The 17997-nt window shown below is 42.4% G+C and overlaps 1 protein-coding gene across 1 annotated transcript; it reads right to left on the reverse strand.

Moving 5' to 3' along the window:
• Positions 1–111: 111 nt before the first annotated feature.
• On the reverse strand, positions 112–17414 carry gsb-n (paired box protein gooseberry-neuro). Its single transcript, XM_002048939.4, has 5 exons — positions 16984–17414; positions 16149–16462; positions 10896–11007; positions 1290–1892; positions 112–782 (listed from the first exon to the last, which is right to left on the reverse strand). The coding sequence occupies exons 1-5, from the start codon at positions 17039–17041 to the stop codon at positions 475–477; spliced, it is 1395 nt and encodes a 464-aa protein (XP_002048975.1). The 5' UTR covers positions 17042–17414; the 3' UTR covers positions 112–474.
• Between the last annotated feature and the right edge of the window lie 583 nt (positions 17415–17997).

Raw genomic sequence — 17997 nt, forward strand, 5'->3', positions numbered from 1 at the left:
GTGTTAGAAGACTTTAGAACTCGTAACATTCTTACCATTTGTTTGTCATTTACATAGACCCCCTCCTTAACAATTAACCCCAAATAATACCACATTAATTTAGTTTATGTTATATGTCTATATTTTATACATAATATCGCTTTTCGTAACTTAGGTTATAAAAAATAAATATACTTAGTGAATGGAAACACGTCGTCTTGGCCCAATGCGCTTCTAAAAGCCGTGTAATATACATGCTAGATAATATAATATTAAATTATAATAAGACGATGATTTGCATATCGGTTGAATAAATAGGTAAGTGCTTAAGATTTACATGTGCCTCTGCTGATAATTCTAATTTTCATATGCATTAAGTTAAATATTCTACAACTAACTCAAATATCGTATGCAAACGGGTGCTGGGTGTGGCTCTGTGGGGCTGTGTGGGGGAGGGGGAATGTCGTCGACTCTACTCGGGTTTAAGTAATTAACTCATGACCAGTACTTGGCCGTCTGACCCTGGGCGGGCAGTGGATGATTGTAGGCAGCGGCCACATTGCCATGCGCCGCAGCAGCCGCATAATCAGTCAACTGATGCTGGGCGACCGCATGGTGAGCCGCCGCCGCATTGTAATTGGCTGCCGCCACCGCCGACTGGTTGAGATGGTAGGCTGCCTGCGACCAGTTGGAGGGCGACTCCAGTTTCGCATAATTATCGCTTAAATGCAACGATGGCGAGATCTTTGATACACTATCCGCAGTCAGCTTAGAGAAGTCGTCAATGGACAACTTGGAATAGTCTAAAATTAGAAATAAGAGAAATTGATTAGACAGGATACGAAATGGAGAGGAACTGATAGAGAGGATATATAGAAGATGGAGACGAGACAGGCGGAAGAGAAAGATTTGACAGGATTGGATGAGCAAGATAATGGGAGATGTGGAGCTCGACACAAACAAGTTGAGAGATGAAGGAAGAGATTGAGCATGTGGTGGAGGAAGATTTGGAGTAGGCGGATAGATAAAGATGGAAGTGAAAGGAAAGGCAGAGTTAATGGTTTAAATGAAGGAGACATATCTTAGGGATATGCAGGAATAGTTCGAGGTCGAGAGATAGAGATAAAAGAGAAAGGGCAGGATTAGGATTATGTAGGATATGATGGGTAAAAAGAGTTGAAGGAAAATTGATAATATTAAAATATGATAGAGAAGGTACTGAAGAAAAGGGGAGGATGAATTGAAATGTGAGAAATAGAGGATTCCTTGGAGTTCCGAAAATAAATTCTTCTTGATTTGCTTTAACCCACCTTGATGATAGTAGTTCTGGCTGCCAAAATGGCCATGCTGCGCAAAGCCGCCCGGGAAGCCATGCTGCGCCGCGCTCTGCACCAGATCGTAGCCACCCATCTGTGTGTGATGATGAGCCGCCGCCGCAGCGGCCGCTGCGCTGTGGGAGCTGGGCGCATGTGCCGTTGTATGATGGTGGTGGGAGCTATCGGTCATGCCCGTCGCACCACTGGCCGTGGTGCCCGCGGCGGGACTGTAGCCCGCCATGGAGCCAACGCCGAGTGGACCAAAACCGAGCGGTGCAGCAGCACTGCTGGCGGAAACACCAACGCCAACTCCGGCACCGCTGCCATTCATGGGCGATAGCCCGGAGCCAGAGCCACCCGAGTGTTTGCGCAGACGCGCACGACGATTAGAGAACCAGACTTGGATGCGCGCCTCCGTCAGGCTGGTGGTCTGGGCGAGCTCCTCCCGCGTATAGACATCCGGGTACTGGGTGCGTGAGAAGGCTCGCTCGAGTGCCTCCAGCTGCTCGGCGGTGAATGTGGTGCGGGAGCGTCGCTGTTTGCGTTTCAGCGGAATGCCCGGCTCCGATTCGGTGTCGCTGATGTCCGAATCCCGGCCTGGCAAAGAAAGAGACTCACTTTATTAAAAGGCTACTAAAATTATAAACGCCTCGTAAGAAGTCATAAAATTTTATACGCTTAGCGCTGCTGAATGGAATATATATGGAAAAAGTTACTAAATCATATTCGATGGGGCCACCGACGTGGTGGATCGTGTGATCCCCTCAGCTAGCGATCGTATGAGAATGGGAGTTTGAATGGGAAACGGGAGTGGGAATGGGAATGGGAATGGGAGTGTCGACGTTCACTGCGCGCCATTGCATATTAATTGAAACGTCAGGGAGCGCAACAAATCTGTCAAAAGCAGCCGCCGCCGACGACGATGATCACACAACAGAAGTCAACAGATGATGCGAAGTTGGAGCTGGGGCGTTGCCGCAGGCAGCTCGTAAAAGTCACCACATTTGACAAGTGACACAATATATCAAATTACACAAGAAGATGATCGGCAAGTTGTCAACGAGCTGGCGATCTCACCATGGATGGGAGCCATCTAAGGCCATAGAGCGCTATGGAGGAGTGCGCCAATTAACTTCGGCGTCTGTTTACGAAAGTAAATGCCGCCTTGGCAAGAAATCGGGCATGAAGCGCGGCGTGTGGCAGAGCCGCGGCGATCATTGGTTGTACACTCGGTTAAAGTCGGAGGGCATGCCAAATTATTTGGAGAGCTCATTACACAATAAACTGACATTAGGGTTGAGTTTTTCTTCTCGCTTGCCGACGCAGCAGTTCAAAGAAGTTGGGAATTATTCAACAAGATCACAAGATCATTTTTCATAAAGCAGCAGAGACACACACACTCGCTGTTGAGCCTGGCTTTATCCTGACTGCGGAAATACTTTGCTCGCTTTCCGAATCGAAGGCACGATCAAATCGAACGTCCTTGATCGTGTGCGTGTGTGTGTGGCACAGGAAGACCTCGAACAATTTGTGGTCAGCGTAAGCGCGTTGTAATCTTTTCCGGTCTGTCCAGTGGGAAAATATTAATTGATTTAGTGGATTAGGCAACTTTGATTTTATTTGGCTGATAAATGCGACTGCCTAACAGACAAACAGGAAGTGCGACTAGACTGGACTATTTATTGGAATTCATGAGTTTCTTTTGTTAGAGCTGTCCATTAAGTACAGCTATTGGTGGATATCAAAAGTTAGGTAGGGAAACAAGGACATATAAGGTGGGTATGAAAAAAAGGGCAGGGAGTTGTAGGAAGCTTAAAGAGTCGCGACCGACCTTTTCTTCAAGCAAAGATCTCTTTCATATTTTTGTAGATCGAATTTATAGTGGACTTTAGCTTTCATCACTCTAATGCTAACTATTCCTTTTTGTTAGAAACAAGGTCTTTTAACTTCCATTCTTTGCATGATCGAACTTTTCAATTTGCATAAGTTTTCACAGTCTCCTAGCCACACCCAAGCACCTGTCCAACTAATCAATGCAAATCTTGAAAATAGGATTTGCCAAAAACCCATATCGAAACCCAACAAACCCTCGATTGTAAGCTTAAAGTTTCAGGCACGCTTATAAAAGTCGTAAAGCTTATAAAAACACACCCAAAACAACAATAAAAAACCAAAATCCCTGCGAAAGCAAAGAAATCATCAAGTCTGGAACGCCCACTGTTTAGTGGTTCGAAATTCAAAATTCACATGCGTGGAAAAAAATATGAATAAAAACAGAAGTCGACTATTAATCTTTCAACACACGCAACAATAAAACTTAATTATAAGAAACGAGTTCCCAAAAACTGCAGAAGCTGTTCAATAAAACCGAACGCCGAGTGAGAAAAACAAAAGAGCGTGAAAGAGAGAGAGAGAGATAGAGATAGAGAGAGATTAAGAGAGCGAGAGGTAAACAAAAATCAATTAGTTTTTAAATGTTAAACAATTTATTAATTTGTTGTTACTACAACCGAAAAAGAGCCGGAGTTCAGCTCCAAAAACAATCCGCCAGTCGAACAATTTAACAATTTAACAATCCGATGGTGGCCCCAAAAACAAAGATCAAACTTTTGGCACCACTGTGGCTACCGGTGGTGCTCCATGGCATTTATGGCTTTCTTTTCGGGCGGCTCTGTGATAAATTGCTGTGTGATTTTGTAATCCGTCCGGGGTATCGATCATTTTCAACGACGTTTCGGACTGCATTTTCAAAACAGCAGGTAGTAAATGGCCTGACAGCGGAGCTGGGGGTAGCTGGGGCACCAGTTGGTGTGGTCACAGGCCCCAATTCCAAGCACTCTCTTGATGGACAGTCACTGGGCACACTTTTGTGTCCAAAAGGTCAACAGATCAGGCGGCTGCACATTTTTGGAATAGTCCAAGCCCAATGTAATAGACGAAATTCTACAGCCATCAATCAACGAGAATCTGACACAATTTAAATTGCCTGCATCTAATATACGATTGCGGCTCTTGAAGGTTGCTGCAATTGAAAAGCCCCAGCAAGAGATCTGTTTATATAATTATATAGGCAACGTTCCAAGTAAATAAAATATAATTTTTTTGGTACCCAATTCATTTGCCCTCGGCTATGACACTTTTTATTAGTGGAGCCTCTAAAGCTGTAGGCCACTGTCAGCTGTCAGCTGGAGACACGGAGCGGACACGCGCGGGCTCTGTCACCAGCCAGATTTGGGACTTTCGGTGCCTTCAGCCAGAGCGACTTATGGGGCGCTGTTCTGTTTTAAGGCTTAAGATTCTTGTCAGCAAAAGGATTACAGGAGCTTTAAAAAAGTATGACACTCTTTTTTTTTTTGGTTATCCAACAAGCGCTGAGTGAGGAATTTTATAATTTTTTCATATCTTTTCTTGAATTATTCTTTTATTCAGCGATTTTTAATTGGTGCTTTATGCAGAGACCTTGAAATTTGAATTGGGTGAATGTTCGAAAAAGCAGAAAATAATAATAAATAATAATTTAAATGCCTGATATAAAAATAAGTTCTTTCAGTAGATTAATTGCATTGAGAAGAAAATTAAGAACTTAGCTTTAGACATAGTCTTTTCTTCAGCTACTCACAACTAGCTTTGATTTTGTTTAAGCCCTAGCTAAGAGCGCCTTTCAGAGAATGTATAATTATTTAAAAAATATTTATTGAAATGCTTCTATCGAATATATTAAATATAAAGTAACCAAAATTTATGCTCTATCAACGCCCCCGTGATATCAAATGTGCCCGATATACACGCAGAGCACATTTAAACTAATTTACAAAATTGTTAACAGACGGCAAGAAGATTGAGAAGAGACCAAAAATTAGTTATAATCATAATCCGGCGGCAAAAGAGCCGATTGTGCGTAGCCAGCACCCCCTCGAAGAAACCGAATCAGAACCAGAAACAGATTCAGATGCAGTTCTTCGTTCAGAATGAAATGAAACTAATTTAAATAACAATGCGCACAAACACTTGATCAAAACAAATCCCCCAAAGATGAGCACACATGCAAGACAGCGACAACGACAGATACAGATGCAGATACAGATACAGATACAGATACAGATACAGATACAGATACAAAGATACAAATACAACGATACAAATACGGATACTAACTCAGTGAGCAAGGGCTCGCTTGGGTTGGCTAAAGTGTGATAATACGTTAATAAAATATTTTGTAACTCATCAACACGAACGAGCAGCGCAGCGGTGCATCGGCCACGACGGCGGCGGTGGCGGCGGCGGCAAAAAATAAGAGTCTCAACAATGAGATCAAACGGAACGACGCAGGACACCCTGGTGGGCATTAAAGATGCCGCCGCTGATCGGTGCATTTGAAGTCGAGGCGCTGCTTTTGTTACGTTGACACTTTTTTCGGGCATGAACGATTTTAATGGGTTCCCAGCTCGAACAAATGAGCCACGCCACACCACAAGCAGAGCCCGAAGAGCCGCAGACCATGTGCATGATTGAGGGCACGACCAGATCTTATTGTGGGACCGCACACAACACATATGTAAGCCAAAGGAGCAGGATATTTTTGCGCAATCATCTATCCCTCTCTCTCTCTCTCGCTCTGTCTCTCTGGTCATTTGTCATGTGATACTGCAAGAATGCAGCAGCTCTCTCTCTCCCTTTCTTTCTCTCTCGCTTTCACTCTCCCTAACTCGCCCACTCTCATGCATAAGAAAAGGTGTGAACCAGTCTAGCCACTTCAGCTGTTTTCTAGCTGAATTTGTGTGTATTTAGAGTGAACAATATTAAGAAAATTGTAAACTGATTTAGCTTTTTTTTTTACGTATTATAACTCAAGCATTAGAAAATGTGTGAGAACCAGTCTGGTCAATCCAGCTTTTTTCTAGCTAAATATAATTGTTTTGAGTTCTATATGATGGAAAATTGATATTGAAATATTAAACAAAAGGCATTAAAAATGTGAACCAATCTAGCTAATTCAGCTGTTTTCTATCTGTGTTTTTAGCAATTTTCTGGCTGTACTTTGCTGCATTCATAGAGAAAATTATTATTAATACTTTTAACTGAATAACTGAATTTCCTCCTAGTTACATCTCTTTTGGCTCAGTAACCTGGCTTAGCTACTTTTTGGCTATTTTAACATGGAACTCGGCCAGTTTTGTTAATCGGTAGTTGGCAACACTGTCATGAACTGTACTTGAGTTCCATTGAGCGGCGGCCGTTTGTCTTCTGCGGCCATTGGAACTTCTCTTCTTGTCTCTGCTCTTTTATTTCAAATCTGTCTTTCTTTTTTTCTCTTTTTTTTTGCAAATAATTGAACCTGTTTGTATTTACGCTGGCTCTGGGCCGGGGTCTAGCCACAGCGCTGGGTTCGAGCCTCTGCGGCCAATTGTTGCCGCATTGTCTGGCCGTTTCAAATATTTAGTAAATAGCCCCTGGCCATTCCCACGCGTCGTCCTGGCGGCCTGCTTGTTGCTGGCATTGATCCATTGTCCTGTGCGCGGCTTTTCATTTACACTAATTGCCGCAAATGTTCATTTCATGACTTCTTGTCGGTGTTTTGGCATTTGATTTTGTGTGTTTTTTTTATAATTTTTGTTTGTATTTTCTATGGAGTGGGCCTTCATCTGACATGGGTTGGTCCATTAACACGCCAAATAATACAAATCGCACGCGTATTTATCAGACACACGGTCGGGATCGGGATCGGCTGGGTTTGAGCTATTGTTAAGCCCGTTTAGCGGGGGCGTTGCAACATTTAGCGGCAAGTTTGTTGCAACTAACAAACGGAGGCGTATCGATTTGAAGTTTATCAAATGGATAGTTCGCAGAACTGCGGGGACAAATTAAAAGTAATTTTTTCACTTTGATTTATGCCAAATGAAATTAATAAAAAAATCAATGTAAAATTCTCAAATAAATGTGCTCCTCCAACATTTTATGAAGCACACATTATTATGGGAAAAACTCCTATAAATAGAAACTATTTGTTAAATTTACAAAAGTTCTTATATCTTTTAATATTTTTAACCAAATATTACATAATATAATAAAATTGTAATTGGTTTTAAGCTCAAACGCGAGTCGGCATCTTTACCTACTTGGTAAAAACTATCAATGCTTCGACTAACATCTTTATTTTTCTTATATCAAACGCTTTTGATCAATTTTCGGGCTTTCCCCTGCCCTTGTTTTTTTTTTTTTTTTTTGTCACCAGTAGCCCCCGTTTTGGTCAGTTGCAGCCCCCACACAAATTTGCCTTTGTGTGTGTGTGTTTCAGTTATTATTTGATATTCCACATCTTTTCGTGGAAAGATCAAAGCGAACCGCCGCTAAACACAGTCAACGACAATGGCCCATCCGAGAGCTGAGGTGGGGCCGCAGAGCTCTGGCCCTGGCCAGACCCAGTTGTATAAATTGTACAAAATCAAAATCAAACGAAATTATAAGTGAAATACGAGACGAAGAAATATATTTAATAATGCATAATTTTTTTGTTTGAGACCCGGTTACCCCTAGCCCCTACCCCGCCACCCCATCCGTCGGCAAAAGAAGGCGTTGATTACAGGCAAAGGCACCGACTCTGACTCCGACTCCGACACCGACACCGGACCTGGTCGGATGTTTGGCCAGCTGTATGGTCTCCCTGAATGTGTCTCTGTGCCTGTTCTTCCGATTGCGTTCTGATTGCGAGTCCCAGGATGGGTCCAGCTGACCAGCCAACCAACCCAACCATCATTACGCAGTCGCATCATTACGAAGTCAGTGGAATTGCTGTAGGAATTGGTGTAGGGTTTGTGGCAATGCCAATGCCAATGGCAATGGCTATGGCCGTGATGATGGGAGGGCGTGTGCTTATTATACGCTTCGACAACATAATGATAGCTCTTGTCTTGAATTTATATAGATTATATTTAGTAATTGGCATTTGTACGATTGGAGTCACCATTTGGGGGATTGTTAAATGGGTTAGGCATACAGGTGCTGAGCGAGCACGGATAAACGATTAAATGTGATGTGGGAAGGCCAATTTGGCCAATGTTGAAAAGTTTGGACAATGCAGGGAATAGCGGAAAGGAGAGTTACGATTTTAAAAAGGAGTCACTTTTAAAAACAAAATTGTTTGAAGAACAAATTCAATAATTAGCTGTTGATGAGCTTGTGTTAGATCTCTAGTAATTCTAAGGCTCATTATTATTTCTGCAAGCACAAAAAATCGATTTTTGTGTCGTAAGCCCAGATTGGTCAACATCAACTCTTTGCATTCTGACGATTTTAAAACAAACCCCATCTAAAATTAGGGCTATATTATTTCTGAGTGTGGTCCAATACAACTATTTTGTAACCTCTATCGGCTGGGGTATCATCAAGGAATGATATCCCTTCCTTCTCTCTCTCTCTCTCCCTTCTGTAATTTATATCCAAAAGCCAACTATCTTCAGTATTATGTTTTTACTAAGCACCCGATCTTCTTATTTTGCAATCTATATCTTATCAGCTGCAAGAAAATTTGTCTCACAGCAGGAAAGAGCAGCATGTTAGAGAGTAGAAAAATGCAGTAGGCAGGCAAAAAATGCAAACACTTGCTATCTTCTGCTCAAGGTTAGGAAACACCCAAAACATAATAAAAATAAAAATATTCATTCAGCAAATGCAAGCCGCATTCTTTGAGGCCTTTAAAGGAACCAAAGTCAAGGTGACAACTCTGCCTATGCTCTGGCCTCACCCACTGGGCTATTGTGAGGCGTTTGTGTTGTGACAGAAATGGGACGGCAAATATCAGAGGCCGTCGGCGAATTGGACAATTGGCAAAGAGGGCAGTGCGAGAGGGTTGTCGAGGGTTGGCTAAAGTACAGTGAAAACGTTCGTCTAATGATGCAACAACAACAATGGGAACAACAACAAAAACGAAATGGACAATTTTCTAGTCGATTTTGAGGCAGAAAGTCGTAAACTGGGCAACGTTAAACGAAAAGGGGAACCGCTTTGACCCCCGCCGATCGTTTATCGAATGACTTTGCATATTTAGCATGATTATTGGCCCCGTCCAGAGTGCGACTGACTGACGGAGTAGGAGTCGGTGTCAGAGTCAGAGTCGTAGTCGGAGTCGAAGTCTCACGAAAGGCAATGAAAAACCTGGTTATTAGCTGTGCAATAGGCAGAGAATCTGGAATCTCGTGTACTTTTTGATTCTCAGGTGTCATCATCTACACCTATTTTGTGGCCTGTATTTCGGGCTGTTGTGTTGCCAACAACCGAGCCGAACCGACAGAAACGATCGTTATCGCATAGGCCAAGATCTATTGTAATATTTTGAGCGGCTTTGATTTAAGTTTAAGTCGCTCGTTCTAAGACGATCAAAGGGCCATTGCCGACACATACACAACTTTGTTGATTTGAGCAACAAATGATTTGGGAATGATTTTACGAAATTACATCAAACATATCAAATAAATGATCTCTAATTTTTTGGTAGCACGTTGCCGAAATCATGGAAAAAAAGCTAGGGTAAATACATATACATATATCTCAAGGCTGGTTCGGTTAGCGGTTCGAACCGACTTTCCGCCTTGAGTTTCATTTCGTGAACCTGGTCCTGGTTAGTTTTGGTTAGATAAATCGAAGGGATGAGGCCCAAGTTATTTATGTTTTGGGACTGAGACTCCATCGAAATATTTTAACAACTTATTTGCCTTAAAGTTCGGTTCAAAATAAATTAATTTTAATTTTATGTTCAAACCCGGCTTGCCTTAATATGTATACTAGCTATACGTGGTTCGTATAAAATATAATAAATAAACAATCCGAGCCTCGTGTAAATCGGATGAGTAATGGGGTCTGAAAAATATCCTATTCCTATATAGGATATTTTGGCGGTACCATTTTTATTTAGATTTAGATGCCAAATTTGTCAACAGGCCATGAAGAGAGAACAAACCTTATGAAAATCGGTTAAGTTTTAACCGAGTCTAGGTGGTGGAAAGCTTAGACCTATGCCTACATAGGATATTCAAGGGTACCATTTTCTCTTGAATTTTGACAAAGAATAATGTTTCCAGATTTACATGCCAAATCACAAGGCCAAGCCATGGACGAAGAGCCACACCTTTTAAAAATCGGATGCATTTTGAAAGAGGTGTAGGGTGGGCAATTTTAACCTATGTCTATATAAGAGAGTTCATGTGACCATTCTACCTTGAATTTTGACCAAGGTTAGATCAGTCGTGCATTCCAACAAGGAAGCTTTGATTTTGCATGAGGTGTGAATCCCGTCTTAAATGATTTTTCATATAGATCCCCATTTCCACAAAGGAGGAATGCTTTTTCGAAAAGTGAGAAACACAAAAAAAATTCCACCAATAATCTTTGAAAATGAGTTTGAGGCCGATCAGAAATATACAAAAAAGTTTCGTACACACGTTTCGCGATTTTTCCACACTTGCGGGTGGAATTTCTGCAGCGAATCAATCGCTTACGGCTTGGACTGTGCGTTGGAACTCAACTAGTCAGTCAGTTAGTCAGAACTGAAGGTAGATATGTACAGAATTGAACTCAATATGTGATCTCTGATTATTTAAAACTTACCGCCCAGTATGCCATGTATCGTGTAGTCCTTGCGTCCATCCTCGCTGCTGCGATCGTTGCCCCTCAGCAATCGGCTGATCGATGAAGTCGATGGGGGATCCGCAAAGCCCTCCTGTTTGATATGCGGGAAAAAGGTTATCAATAGGTCAGATCGTGTAAATAGCTCGCTTGTGTATTGTGCATCTGTATCTTGTATTTGTATCCCTATCTAAATGGGCACTCGAACTCGTAGCAAATCAAGCACACAAATCCAATTAGGTTAAACCCCAGCCGCATAAATATTTGTGGGCTACCGGTTGGACCTATAAATTATACGAGCGTTAGGCACTCGGTCTGGTCTTTTCGAATGGGCTAAGGATTTACGTATGCACTTGGCGCAGTGACATTAAGTCCACAGTTGCTGGGCAGCTGCCCACTTGCTGTTTGGACACAATTTTATCTCTACCCAACACTCTCTCTCTCTCTCTCTCCCTCTCTTGCTCTCCATCTCTCTCGCTCTTGCCCGCTCTGAAACTCTCTGTGCTGTAATCCAATTAGGAGAAATGTCAAGCTGAGCAGGGCTTGAGAATTTGTCTGAGTATCACGTGTTGTCTTAAATGCCGCGACAGATCACAGGTGTGAATCTTAATGCACTTGGCTTGAGAATTTATGCAAAAAAAGGTGAAAAGGCCTTAAAAAGATGTCTTCTTATCATATAAAATAAGATGGAAAATTAGGTTCGTTAAAAAACTTATTTTCAAATAAACTCGCTTACATTGAAACATTTATGAAGCGCCATATCTAAACTGAATATAAATAGAATATATACAAAAGTATCTGCTACTTTGATGTAGTGTTGTATAGTGCGAATGTGCTTTAGTGTTGAAAAATAGAGCCCTTTAATAGTTTTTAGCAGGTAAATTCCAAAATTTCTCCCAGTTTGACAATAAAGTTATGTTCAAATTATTTGAAAATTTTTTTGAAACCCTTTTATTTTATTTTATTAAATAATTGATTAAGGAAATGCTACTTTGTCGAAGAAAGGCCGGGTATTGATTGGTTCTATGTATTATAAGTATTATAAATATTATTAATACGAATTTTTGCTTCTTTTCCTTTTATGCAGCTCATGTGTTTTATAGAACAGTGCAACAATCTATTCTTTCTTACGCATCTAATATGAGAAAACCTTAAGTTGGGGTAAATTCCATTATATTATATATTATATTTGTTTCTATATTTGCTCGACTTGCACACCAATTGATTTAAATCTGATATCTAATGGCGCTTAAGCAACAGCTCTGCTGCTGCACATAATTCCCGAGAAACATGAAATCGAAATCAAATCATATCAAAACGAACAAAATCCAAACCAATTTCTCATGCAATGCAGCCGAAAACTGTCAGTTTTCATTAGAGCAACACGTCGACTCCAGGCTGAGCTTCAACTCCAGCTCCAGCTTCAGCTTAGAGCTCCAAGCTAATCGCTGCGGAGCGAAGCGCAACTGTGCGACGCGGACAAGTTGTCTGATCTTTGAAGCTGGAGCTGGAGTTGGAGTTGGAGCTGAAAAAACTGACCCAGCGTCAGCGTCTCAAATGGAGTGGCATGTGCCGCAAACACTACGTTTTTTTATGATTAATAATAAGCATATTTTTGTAGCCAGTAACAAAATTATGGTCAGGTAATGGCTGAGGTGCCACAACTGGCACCTTATAGACATGCCCCAGACGCCGCTTGGAGCTAGAAACTGACATTTTGTCCAGTTTTAGCTGGGGGGGAACTGCGCTTCACTGTGCTGTCTGTCTGGTTAGCTGCCCCACTGGCTGGCTACTGGCTCTTATTTCTATTGAATGTGTCATGAATATGACAACAACAACAACAACAGCAACTGTTGCAGCAACAACTGGGAATATGTTTTGATTTTCAACTAGACTTTTGTTGTCTGTTGCCCCATGGCACTTGGTTGGCTCGGCGGCTGCTGGTCAGTGTCTACCGTTGTTGCCCACCAGTTGCCAGTTACCAGTTGCCAGTTGCTTTACCAGCTGGAATGTGTGACAGCTTATCTTGTAGCAACTGACAACTGGCTGCCGCGCCCCCAGCTCCAGGCTTGCCCCTTCAGACGCCGCAGCGTTGCCCCCGACTGTGCGACACCTTTTTTTGCCTCTTTGATTTCTGGCTACACAAATTCAATTGAAATTTAATTAATTAGTTGACAGTTGGATTGACACTCGAGCGCGCTTTAAACAAAAATATTTTTCTTCAAATACTTTTTGTATATCTCGTTTTTTTTTTGGGTCTAGCATCTTGCATGAGTGGCAGGTGTGTTGCCCGCACATTCAGTTCGGTTCTTTTCTAGGGTTAACTATATGAAAATATTTCTCGGAAATCAGCAGATTGTCAGTGCGAATGCGGAATGAGTTGGGCTTATGTCAGCATGTCTATAAAACAGTTCAGTTATTGCTCTAAATCTCTTTTATCATAGGACTGCATTGGCTTAGAGAAGTCGTTGGTTCAAATGCCCTCAAAGTCTATATATTTATATAATAATAATCAATTTAAATATAAAACACGAGAAAGAAGGGCTATATTCGGCACGCCGAAGTTGTAATATTTCTTTGCCCGTATTAAAGAAGCCCAGGGAAAAAAGTTAATGCCGAGTATGATTTTTTATAAGAACCTACTTTTCGAGCGATCGATCCTATAACAGTTTCTGTGCGGACTAGTGCGCATAGAAACAGACAGGACTTTATCGACTCGGTTGTTGATACTGATGAAGAATATATTACTTTATAGGGTCGGAGATGTCTACTTCTATGCGTTACACATTTCGAGACAAAATTATAATACCCTCTGCAAGGGTATTATGGAAAATTAATGTCCTCAGGGCAAATGCATATACACCTGGTAGAAAGCTTTTGATTTGAGGAATGGGTTTGTATATGGCCAGTTGAACCGGGCAACGCCAAGTAATTTCGTTTGGTATTCTATAAAAAACTATAAGCAAAATCATATGCCAACCTTATAGATAAGATCTGTGCCTGTGGCATGGAGTGTTTAATTGCATATCTCAGTTAATTTTTATGATCGGGAATTCGATACTGACGATTAATAAATTGATTTATGTAATAAATATCAACTGAATCAATCACGAACATGAAGCAGCAAAAACAACAACAACAACAACTACAGCTGCCTCTAACCAGAAACCTAAACCAAATTCAGGCGATTTAAGATCTGGCTAAGGCTTTGATTCAAACGATCACGAAAGACAGCATGAAAGGCTGCGTATGGAGCCCGATGGCGTATTCTAATTAAGCGTGAAGCGCACCTGGAGGCTCAGGTTACGCCTACTGCCACAGAGCCAAAGAGAGCTGCAGATACAGATACAGATGCGCAGATACAGATACAGATTTACGGCCTCACAGATACATTCAACGAGTGATGCAACCGGCCGTGTGCCGTTTGCCGCTTTGCCGCTCCGGCGTTTGCAATATCTTCGACCGATCGCATCGATGGCCGCTCGAATCGGTATCGCCACATAAACTGTAACTAATTGCGGCTTCAAATAAAGAGCAAAGAGCAGCAGAAGGGGTTGGTAGGGGGAGGGGAGCAGGGAGTCGCATCTGAGGGCCTCTGATCAGTAGGCAGCACGCCAACAAACAAAACAAAAATGCTGAGACACTTGGTCTGGCGGCCCCTGAGCAAACAACATTGGCGTAGGTTCAGAAAACAGTTTCGAAAATCCGCTTGAAGGCTTTTTCCACGCTTTGTTTTTATTCCTTTTTTGTTGGCTTATTTTGGCAACATTTTGTAAAATATTTTTTTACGCTAATTTGTTGAAAAAATAATGAATATGTGTGCCGATTTGTGTGTGTGTGGGTATTGACAGATTGTACTCCTATTGTTTTTTCGGGAGATGCATTGAAACGAAACTTGAATTAAGTTGACTTTGTGCGCTTATGTTAAACTTATAGATAATATACACTGAGCGATAATCAACTGTGGCTTGAATGCAACAAGGAAATAGTTAAATTTCAGATAATATAATATGTAATAATAATATGTAAGTTTCCCTGAGTTGAGGGACATTTTATTTACAAAAATACATTGACAAGCTTTAGAATCATTAACTTCTAGCTAAGTTTAAGGACCCAACTTGTCTGTATGGTCAATTCTGACTGTATTTCTATTCCAGTCCCTCACTTTAAAGGATTTCGGATCCAACCTTTTCGAAGCATTTATGCTGAAGAAGTTCGATTCGAAGCAGTACGAACCATGTTGCTGTTAAAGGTAAAGTCATTCGAACACTGAGCTTTTTTTGAGATATTTCAAGCAAGCCCAGTAATTAGGTACTTCACTGTGCTCCCAATATTAAAACATAATCTTAACTTCGTTAAGAAAATTATTATCATAAGGAAAACATGTATGAGTAATCCCTAAAGTCTGCTGCATTCAACCTTTCACGAGCCGATCACTCATTTATCTTGATATGCATTTTTATGCTTAGATTATAAAGTGCTAAGCGTGCCTGATTTCGCCCAGTGTATTCAGTGCCGTTATGTGCACCACGAGCTGCATAAACCTACGCCTCAACCTGGCTGTTAGCCTCATGTTGAAATGCTCTTCAAACCGGAAGTTAGAAGCGCTTGCCACAGGGCAAAAACGAAAACAAAACAAAAACAAAGAATAAAATAAACATATTGCGCTGTGTTGCACCTTGTTAGCCTCAAGGATGAAAGGCAGTCAAAGCCGCAGCGCAACAACAAAAAGGCGGCCAACATGAAGTCCGTTGGCGTTTTATGCCGACTTTTATGCTTTAATCGATTTCTTAACGGTTTGGGTGGCATCAGGCAAAAAAATTTGTCGTCGCCGTTGTACAACAAATTTGTCAACTGGCCGATCGATGTGCCGGGCCATATGCAAAGGGCCGACAAATGGACAACGGCAACGTGCCATAAACAAAGCCAGCGGGCGGGCGGGAGGTCGGTCGGCCGTACACGCACCAGGTTCCATGCCCAAAGAACCGAGCAACCGAGTGTGCCACGTGACTTTTCGGAAAACGGAAGTAAGCCGAAGTCTTGGTCTTTGTTTTTGCCAAACTGAATGGACATAATGCCATGCGGTTAGAGCTACTGGGCGGCACTGCAAATCCTTATCCCATTTGTGCCGTCACATTTTATTGCTTCCTGCGCAGGTGCAGCGATCGAGAGGTCGAGAGAGAGAAAGAGAAAGAGAGAGAGAATGGGAAAGAGAAGCACCCACTGTGCACTCACCTTGATCAGTTTCTCGCGTATCTCCCAGCTGAATATGCCGGGATTCTCCTTGCGCAGCTCATCGATGCGTCCCTCAATCTCCGGCGAAGTCACCTTCGGCTTAGAGCCACCAATCACACCCGGCCTTATCGAGCCCGTCTCCTGGTAGCGATTCAGTATCTTGGATACACAGCCATGCGAGACTCGCAACTGTCGCGATATCACACAGGGCCTCACTCCGCTGGCCGCCATTTCCACGATTTTCAGGCGAATATGATTGGGCAGCGGTCGACCATTGATGAAGACGCCGCCAAGCTGATTGACGCGTCCCTGGCCTAAAATGAAATGTCTTTTACTTAGTTTGAAGGCTTCTCAATCAAAAATATAAATCAATTATCAATTAGGGGCATACTGAAGACATAGATTTCAAAAAATTATTTCGTTCCTGGGTTTTTACCTAAGTCTTAAGCATTACCAAAGTGCAGTTCCGCCTGTAAATCGGTTTAATTTTTGGCAAAATTATGACAGCTTTAAGCCAAAAGCGCAAAGCCAATTAAACTTTACTTGTTATAAACATTTTTGGTCAGTATATTTGTAAAACTACTTTTAATCTGAATAATTCCTAGAGCCATTATAAAATCATATTTTATTTGTAAATTCAGTTTTATCAAAGCTTTTAATAGGGATTATTATACGAAAAAAAATATTAATTTTAAATGCATACATTTCGAGTGCGCTTAGACTGACAAGAAAATGCTATTAATCATTAAAATCATTGCGGTTTGGGCAAGTTAGTTGGGGATACTGGGGGACTGGCTGCATCCTTTTGGCTAGCGCCCCAAAGTCGTAGACTTACCTTGAAAAGGATAACCGGCAAACAGCGGTCGCAATGAGTTGGCGCTGGACATATCCATTTAAATGTTGTGTTTTAGTTGTGATTGCTTATAAATAAACTTAGGTACTACGTTGGGAGCTTCTGCGACGCGACTGCACGGTGGAGCACAGATCACAGGGTGCCTGAAATGGGCTCAAATTGCACGCACAAGTGGAAGGTGGAGCACTAGGAACAATGCACAATTCACATGGCTGGCCAAATTGGCTTTATATTGGCCAAATACTTAGCACATAAGATTTGAGTTAACAGTATGCTGAAGCTGCGCGCACGCGATATCCGACGGAAGGAAGCGCCGTTTTTGCAATCTGAATTTACGTGACGTTTGCCCGTTTCTTGGAATTGCGCGCGCTGGCAACGATCAAACAGCACGAGACTTGCAAAGCAACTAAAGGCATAAATTAACGAAGGCGACGCCGGGCGGCGAATGCGGCCGGCAATGAGATCGCGGCCATAAACTGGTTTCCCAATAGCAATACAAGCGCACGAATTACACACGCACACACACACACACACACACACATAGAGAGAGCGAACAGCGCGCAGCTTTCGCGTCCGCCCTTTTGTTGCTGTTGCCTGGCGCCACAATATGGCAACGATCAAAAAAAATACCTCGCCTGTGCACAGAGAGAGTATGCGAGCGAGAGAGAGAGAGGGAGAGCGCATGCTTGTACTCAGTCTCGCGTGCGCTGCGCTTTAATCGGCTGGGGCAACGCCTCGGAGCTGGCTGCGCACGCTGATTGGCTGCTCGCTGTGGGGCGGTTCGTGCTCAGCGCTTTGATATCAACAACAATCGCACAATCAAAGAAACAACCCCCCCTGCCCCTGACGCAGTTATGCAGCCACGCGGCGACATCATCAGCGATCTCTGCAGCTGTCACTAGTCCTGTCATGGCTGCTGCTGCCCGCTCTGTGTGTGTGTGTTGTTTTTGTTGTTGTTCCCGTTGTTGCTGTTGTTGTTGTCCTTGTGTGTGACAC

This window comes from Drosophila virilis, chromosome 5 (genome assembly GCF_030788295.1).
Source record: "Drosophila virilis strain 15010-1051.87 chromosome 5, Dvir_AGI_RSII-ME, whole genome shotgun sequence".
Lineage (NCBI taxonomy): Eukaryota > Metazoa > Arthropoda > Insecta > Diptera > Drosophilidae > Drosophila > Drosophila virilis.

Bases quoted from the DNA above. Each gene is read 5' to 3' on its own strand.
- gsb-n (XM_002048939.4), bottom strand. From the start codon at position 17,041: ATGGATATGTCCAGCGCCAACTCATTGCGACCGCTGTTTGCCGGTTAT. The intron at 11,008-16,148 runs GTGAGTGCACAG...CATATCAAACAG, and splicing joins TACGCGAGAAACTGATCAAG to GAGGGCTTTGCGGATCCCCC. The intron at 783-1,289 runs GTGGGTTAAAGC...TTCTAATTTTAG, and splicing joins CCAGAACTACTATCATCAAG to ACTATTCCAAGTTGTCCATT.